The sequence below is a fragment of the Castanea sativa genome, chromosome 1 (genome assembly GCF_040712315.1).
Source record: "Castanea sativa cultivar Marrone di Chiusa Pesio chromosome 1, ASM4071231v1".
Classification (NCBI taxonomy): Eukaryota; Viridiplantae; Streptophyta; class Magnoliopsida; order Fagales; family Fagaceae; genus Castanea; species Castanea sativa.
Window position 1 is genome coordinate 90,906,170 of NC_134013.1, and position 8,976 is coordinate 90,915,145.

The 8,976-nt window shown below is 31.5% G+C and overlaps 1 protein-coding gene across 1 annotated transcript; it reads right to left on the minus strand.

Moving 5' to 3' along the window:
* Positions 1–464: 464 nt before the first annotated feature.
* On the minus strand, positions 465–6,328 carry LOC142629147 (uncharacterized). The gene is made up of 3 exons (XM_075803130.1): positions 6,245–6,328; positions 1,437–1,514; positions 465–1,298 (listed from the first exon to the last, which is right to left on the minus strand). Exons 2-3 carry the CDS (start codon positions 1,444–1,446, stop codon positions 733–735), a joined length of 576 nt encoding a protein of 191 aa, XP_075659245.1. The 5' UTR covers positions 1,447–1,514; positions 6,245–6,328; the 3' UTR covers positions 465–732.
* Positions 6,329–8,976: the final 2,648 nt, after the last annotated feature.

Below are 8,976 nucleotides of genomic sequence, written 5' to 3' on the forward strand. Positions count from 1 at the left end.
CCTAATCAGAATATTGTCATTATTGACAGTATTTTTTTTTTACCGTTGAATCTATTTAAATCCAATGGTTTAAAAAAGGTGTAATTTGAACCTATCTATATTTATATTTAGAACATTGCATTCATTAATTGTATTTTATTTTTGTAATTTATTTTTCCAATGTCTGTCTATTTCAATTCTTGTATATATACATATATATATATATATATATATATATATATATATTGATAAAAACAATGCTCAATATTGATGGTGCTTGCGATTTTAAAATTTTAGTATAGAAAGATTATTTCAGTTGCTAATAATGAGAACACGGATATATATAACACTATCGGCCAAGGAAAGAATGATGACAGCGCAGAAGGCGGAAGCACAATAATATAGTAATTCAATAAATGTAGTTGAAAGTAAGGCGGTAGAACCAGCCAAACAATTATATCAAAATAATCAAAAGATATTAAAACACAGTTGTGTATTGAAAATAATTCGAAACACTTACAGTAGTAGCAATAATTACAAGATTACAGTAATTAACTGGATAAGCAGCAAAGCTTGAGAACTGTTATGAGTTACAGGCTTTGAAAGTATGAGAATTTCTAAGAGGAAGATTTTATCCTAAGAGGAGAATTTAAATTATAAATATCTGGTACCCAGAGCTTTCAAATCTCACTTTTATCTCTTCTCTTGTTAACATCCTCTTCTCTTCTCAAATCCTTCTTGAAACACCCAAAGTTAGGCTTTTGCCATCCTCTTCTCTTGGGTCCTTTCTTTTAATCCTTGTTCTTGGTGTCCTCTTTCATCTTCTTCTTCTTCTTCTTCTTCTTGTTTTTTTTTAATACGGGTTGATGGAGGTGGAGGTGGAGGTGGAGGAGGAGAAGGAGGAGGGTGGTGGCGGTCGAGGTCGAGGTGGAGGTCGATGGAGATGGAGACATTGGTGGCGGTGGTGCTGGTGGTGGTGCTGGGGGTGGTGCTGCTGGTGGTACTGGTGGTGGTGCTGGTGGTGGAGCTGGAGCTGGAGCCGGAGGTGGAGTTGTTGGAGGTGCAGTTGGAGGTGCAGTTAGAGGCGAAGTTGGAGATGGAGGTGGAGGTGGAGGTGGAGTTGGAGGGTGGTGGAGGTGGAGGAGGTGGTGGTGGTGGTGAAGGATTAGAGTAATGTTCAAAACCATTGGAGGAAACAGCCCCCATCTTACATGAAAACATGGTAGATGAAAGATGAGTTGGTATGCATATGGGACTTGTGAAACCTTGAAAGACCGTTAAAGTTAATAGAAGGGAAATGAACGCTAAAAGCATTAGTACTGCAACAACAACAAAATCAGTAGCACATTGATTAGACTTTGCAAAATAAAAAATAATAATAAATAAATCTCTTAATTTTGTCAAAAAGACCATCTCATCTTATGCTTATTTAGTTTAGAACTAAGAATAAAACTTACATTTGATCATTGTAAAGTCAAAACTGGATCAGTGAAGCAGTTAAATTTGTGACTTCAATAGTGAATCAAAAGCTAGCTCTGGAGAACAAGAAGAAGAAAGGAATATAGAAACAACTTTCTTGGGTCAAAATGCAACCAACAATTTTAGTAGAATTTGAGCAAGTTAAATCAAATTTGACATGAATAAAGCAAGACAGACTAGAATTCCACAACCTAGAAATGAGAGAGAAATTTGGCCAAGTATTTTCCAGCCAAAAGCCAAAGAAAGATCAATCCACGAATATAGAGAAGACTAGCAAATTAAAGAGGTACTACATTACTATATATGCATTATAATAATGATGTTACTAGGTTGCGACAAAAGAGTTTGAATACCTTTCCAAGTAGATGAAGGCCACGCTCAGCACATAAAGATATTAAAACAATAACGAAGAAGGCAATGGCAACTATCCATGTGGGTGTATACTCTAAGAACAAGAGTTTGGCCCATATAGTGCCCAAGCGGAGAATTGTTAGCTCAAGGTCCAACCTAGACATAATAAGCACCAAGCTGAAATACCCAAGGGCTAATGTATCCTCGGTGACAAGATCTAAAAAAAACCCAATCCCCCTCCCCCCCTCAAGGAGGGAAAGTAGTGCCTTAGGAGAGTTTGCTAGTTAAGCACAAAATTCGACATAAGGTACAAATTACTAGAAAATCATTTCAACAGCAGAGTTGGGAATTCCATTCCTGACACACGATTAGACACGCTAGAATAGTAGCCTAGATCCAAAAAGCCACCCAGGCCCCACAAGTGGAGGGACCCACATATACGCAGAATATTTTCCCATCATGATAGATCCACTAACAAAAGGGTATAAAAATGAAGGAAGGGGTCAATGTTAAGGGTGGGAACATTAATTCAAGGAGAGAAACACTAGAAAAAGGAGATAAACTAGAATATAGTACTTGGGAAAAGTGATTTAGTTTGAGACACCCAAGGGACACCTCGGCTATTTGATATTCTCCTAGAACACTAGTCAAATTTCTAGCAAATAACCATTACATAACTGTTTTAAACCATCATTCATTAGCCAAACGTTTTTTTTTTTTTTTTTTTTTGAGATTTCCATTGTGGGCTAAACCTAAAATAGAATACAAATTAATTAGGGGTTCAGGCCCAATGAGCCCGAAGTTGTTGGGAATTCACCTCTGCACATAATAAACTCAAAATTTTAGTACTGTTTTCAAGTTAACTATCAAGTTTCAAGGGTTTGTGTTTGTTCACCACACACACACACACACACACACACACACACACACACACACACACACACATATATATATATATATATATATATATATATATATATATATATTTGATTATTTTATAAGTTTATATACTAAAATATTATAATTCGCATAAATTGTACCTACTTAAAAAAATATATCATATAATAACTCAATCATATGTAAAAATCTCTACATATAAGAACAAATGTTACTTCCTCTAAAAATAAAATCCTGACTCTATCACTATGCATGAGCTTTACAACAACGGAATTAGTGGCATTCCAATTATTGCATCTCAAGAATTGTCTTTACAAAGATAGAATATGGAAGAAATGACGGGTAAAATCCCATCTATTGTAGATAGGGGAAAGACAATGATATTTGGAATAAATATTATCTATTCTATTATGAGTGATTCATTTCTTGTTTTACCAATTATAGTTTACCATACATCCTTCAAAAAAAAATATAAAGTTCAAGAAAATAAAAGATAAAAGAAGATGAAAAGAAACAGTTGATGAAGCATAAAATAAAATACTAAAAATGAGACCAATGATTTTTATTCGTGGTATTTGTATCAACATTCCAATCAAACCAAAGCTAAGAATTAATTGAAAGACACTCAATGAAGGAAAAGCTTAATATGAATTGAAAATCCCAGCAACAATTATAAAGGTTGTGAGAGGTAAAACGTTTTAGTTTCCATTAAATATTGACAGAGATTTCAACAAATAACTGATGGCATTGAAGATTTAGGATAAGAAGATAATTTCTGAATGCTAATAATAAGAGAATAAATAAATATATAGGCAAAGGAACCTGAACAGGGAAATGTTATGAAAGCCTACCTCACTTATTAATTTGTTTAGTAGCAGAATCCTTGTACCTGTAAGTACAAACTATCAACAACTGATGCGATCTAGGGTTCTCTCGTAGCGATCAAACTAAGCCATGAAAGGATATATATTCTTTTTTCTTTCTTTTTTTCTTTTTTTTTTTTGTCCGTCACGTTACTCGTGCATAAATGGAAATTGGCACGGATAGCTTCTTTATTAAATGAAATGAATATCTGCTTTATTGTACAGCCCTGAACAATAGATGGATTGTTTATAAAGAAAATAGCCTCTTCAAGCTTCAAAGACACACACACCCACACAGTTTTTTTAAGTCTCTGATTCTCTAACAAGTTCGATAGAGAGAGATTTCTTTGTTTGCCAAAGAGAGAGCTAAGATGAGAGATCTTAGAGAGGGACATTGGAATTTGGAAGAGAGAGCTAGGGTGAGAGAGACATGAGGGTTGAGAGGAGAGAAACGGTTACTAAAATAGAGAGAGAGAGAGAGAGAAAACAAAAATAATATAAAAATGAGAAATGATTATATAAATAAAATACAATGTTGAATAAATAATCTAATATGATGTGTTTTAAAAAGTGATTAAGTAAAATAGTAAAAGTAGGTTCTTATAATAAAATAAAGAATTTTTTACATGAATTGATGATGTGAATGCTCTAAGCGAATTGGAAGTATTAAAATTGTATGGATACTTGGTATAAAATTAGAGTAGTTTTACAATCTAATTTAAGAAAGTGTAACACAAAATTAAAGCAGATTAGCTTAATTGTTGAACTTTCACTTTAATTATGTATAGATTAATAATATTCTTTCCAATATATTATGAATGAAATTGATTGTAACACCCCAAACCTTATTTTAAAGAAATTTTACATGTGAATAATATCTCAAGTGAATTTTTTTTTTCATTAAGGATGTTAATTATTTTGTGGAGGTCTTTTGAATATATAAAGCATGTTAGCTCAAGATTGCATTCAAGGAAGTTCAAGAGTTTAGTCAGAGAGAAATATATAATGAAAGGAAATTGATTGATCTAATGTAATGTTCAGCAATTTAGATGTGAAAAGCAGAGAAGAAAAGATCGAAGATCATGAGAGACAAATGAAGCACGTTGGCAGAAGAGTGGATAATTCCAAGAGATAGAGACTTGAATATGCACACAATCCAAAAATTCAAATCATGTTGGTCGAAGCTCATATTACCTTTTGTGTGAGGGTTTGTGTGTGTGTGTGTGTGTGATAAACAGTGAGTTTCTTTAATTACCAATAAAGGGAAACTTGAGATAACAATTTCCTTCTGCCAAAAGTGACAAGTTGCGGTTTGAGATTCAATCTCAAAATTATCATTGCCTTTCAAAAGTGATAAAAACTAACAAACTAAGTACAAATTCTAAATGTAATAATTTATTTTTTAACATTTAGATATGTATATAAATAGTAAATATAAAAATGATTACCTAATAAACTCAAAAGTTTAGTTACTATCAATTTCAATTTTATATATAATATTTTAAAATTTTCATAATTTTTCATTTTATGAATTTATATTAACAAAAATATTATAATTTATATAAGTTGTATTTGACTTGAAAAAAATATCATAAAATAACTCTATCATGTGTAAAAAACCTGTTATAGATTAACAATAATTTTGTCTCTCCTAAAATCAGAATCTAAGTTGCATCTCAAATTGCCTTCCAAATAATAGAATATGAGGGAAAAGACTGGTAAAATTTCCCATCTATCCTAGATGAGGGAAAGGTGATGATATTCTGAATAAAATTGTTTTATTTTACCATGAGTGCTCACATTATACTTCACCATTCACATATTATTACACATCTTTTAATAAAAAATAACAAAAATTTAGAAGCAAGAGAGATGGAGACTAGATACATGACATATTACGAAGTTTAAAAGGAAATACTAAAAACGAGACCAATGATTATCATTTGTGATATTTGTATCAACATTCCAATGCAAATTCAAGCTAAGAATTAATTGAAATAAAAAGGCAAACAATGGAAAGAGAATATGATAGAAATTACAAATTAAAAGACAATGACAAACAGGGGGATTTATCATTTTTGTGATAGTGACAAACAATCAGTTACAGTCTATCTTATAAGACATTCGTAGCAAAATGTGTGAGAATTTATCATACTAAAATTATTATCTTACTTGAGAATCGAAGCAACTACTATAATTAAAGTTTGTGAGGGGCAAAACATGTTATTGTCCGTTAATAAATATTGGCAGAAAATTCAGCAAGTAATTCTTGCATGGTGCTGCCATTGATGATTTAAAACTAAGTCGCCATCTATCCTAAATTCGGGAAAGGTGGTGATATTTATATCAACATTTTAACCAAATCAAAGCTAAAAATTAATTCAAAGAATTGAAAAAGACAAGCACTGGAAAACAAAAATATTACGAATTAAAATACAGTAAATGAACGCAATGCTCAATATTGATTGAGAATCTCAAGATCTATTATATAGTTTGTGAGAGGCAAGACATGCTATATCGACGTTAAAGTTCAGCGACTATATATAGTTGGATGGTGCTTTTTGCAATATTAAAAATTTAGGATGAAAAAAGATTATTTCAGTTGCTAATTATAACGAGAACATAATATATATAGACAAAGGAACTTAAATATTGGAAATGTTATGAAAGAGTACCTCAGTTATTAATTGTGTCGGTACTTTGCAGCGGAAACAATATTGAGCCCGTAACTGTGTCTGTAAGTGCAAACTATCTGGAGTATCAACTCTCTCATGTGCTTCTCGTAGTGATCAAATGAACTACCCGATAAGGAAATATATAATGCTGCAAATGCAACCAACCATATCTTATAATACATGACGTGAACATTTCTATATTATCATTACGTCATCTCTTTTCTTATCTTTTTATAAACTTTAGCACGCTCTGGGTCCCGCAATGAGATTTTTTTTTTTTGTCGGTTTAGAAATCTAATTTTGAAAAGTATAAGAACAAGAGGATGCAATTTATACTTTTCTTATAAAAAAATCTAAGAACAAGATCTCAATCAAACTGTGCCGTATTAATAAGTGCGGTTAAACTTGCATGATTAACAGAAATGAGACACATTATAAGACAATTGGTTGCGTGAAAAGAGGATTTTTTTTAATAAAAAATCAGAAAAGTGGATTTTTTTTTGGGAACTGAAAAGTGGATTTAATTAATCAGTTATAACACACCAAAAGCTAGAAATAGTAGAGTTAACGCTTAGCAAGAGAAATAAGTTGTGATTCACCCTTGTTCGCTTCCCTCTTCCTCCTTTTTCAATTACGTTAATTTTTATCTATACTACAGTTATTACAAATATTGTAGGATGATAAATGCACAGTTCAATTTGAAACTTATTGTTTGAATATACACCACTATTAGTTTATTTAAAACATTTTTTTCTTTTCCCTTGTGTGTATTAAAAATACTTAGTATTCTAAAAAAAAAAATCATAACTAAAGTAATGTATGAGAAATAAAATGAAGCCGACCCTATATTTTATGATAAACTAGCTGATGCCCCTTGGGATGCCATAATTCCATTATAGAACAATATGTTATGTACACCCTCTCTTAAAAGTTATCATGATTTTTTAATGAAATTTGATGTGTATTTTTGTGTTAGAACCTTATCCTCTCACCCTTATGTGTGTGTGTTTCTAAATCAAAAATTTTTAAAAATTTAAAAAAAAAACCTAACTCAAGAAAAATGCTTACTAATATTCATTTGTTTAGCAAACGAGTCAAACTTAGCCCAAGTCCAAGTTTAGGCTCAACAATTTAAACATCCAAAGTCAAACATAATAATGTGTTCGTGAATATAATTTTACGAACATGAAGCTCAATTTAGCTATATATTATATTTATATTTGTTTAAAAATATACTTATATAGACTTGAGATTTAATTGTATATGCTTATAAATAGGTTTATATGACATTAAATTATTATTTGAAGTTCATTGATAATATAAATAGCTCATTCGTGGTAAAAATTAATTCATAGATTTGTGAAGGGTAATTTTATTTCATATTTATTTTTGTCATGCTCTTATTCTATATGAAAAAAGGAAAGAATAAGTTAATCAAGTAGCTCATGAATATTCAGACTTGTTCGACAAAAAATGTCCAAATTTAAACATATAATCTTGTTTAGTAATGAGTTCAAGCTTGACTTATGTTCAAAATAAAATAAACAAATCTAAACTTTTAAAACTTAGCTCGACTTGACTCATTCAAAACCGTAGGTTAGAGTCTCTCTCGGGGAGAGATAACCGATTGGATCTTCTTCTATGAAAAGCATGTGGATATTGGATTCCATTGCCATGTTGAGGCCATCACATAACTTTCACAATTTTTCTATAATGCTTAAGGTGGTGCTTTTATTTCTAGAAAAACCATTAAGCCATCTTTCGTTATTGTCTGTGATGATGGCTCTGCCATCCTGCTTGTGGGTTGCCAAAAACTGATTGGTCTGTTTTAAGTTTTAAAAAAACCTCCCAAAGTGGCATACATCCAATTGTGAAGGTAGAGCCTTTGAATTGAGAACAATTGTCCATTTTTCTATGAGAAGTTTATAACTTAAGCCATTTTGATTTCATGTACAAACTAAGATTAGCCCAAATTTTGTAATTTTCCAAATTTTGAACCTAATTGGTTATTTATGAGGTAGACTTGGATTTCAATTATACAAATCTTCTATCTTATTTTTAGTGTTTCGACAATCACACTTATCATGTATTTATTTGAATTTTCTTATAGAATTGAGAAAAAGAATCAAATACATAACATATCATAATTAGTGGAGCACAAAATAAAACAAAAGCAGTAAGATATGAGATTTGTATCAATAGATTTGTATCAATAGATTTGTACTATATAAGGATTACGAGTACAACTAATTGTAATTCCACAAATTATGTTAAATTTTGCACCTTTCTTTTATGGGATGTTAATTTGCACCTTGAAAATTTATTAGGTGTATTTAAAGTATATAAGTGTAACTTGACTTAGTCAATAGTATCATTTAAAATTTAATGTTAAAAGTTAAAACTTCTGACCGGGCCTTCAAGCTGTATTGAAGCAACCTCAATAATTGTTTATAAATGTAAATTAATTATAAAAAAATTGTACATGTAACCATGCCAAGATACAAATTCTTGATATTCAATCACTACAAAAAACGGGGTCTATAGCCGCGTTTCAAAAACGCGGCTATAGACACCGAAAACGCGGCTATAGACCTGAAGCCGCGTTTTCTATGGCTGCGTTTACAACCCCGGCCTAAGCGGCGCAGCAACAGACCCTGGGGGTCTATAGCCGCGTTTTTAAAAACGCGGCTACAGACTTGACCTGAGGCCGCGTTTTTGAACCATGGCTATAG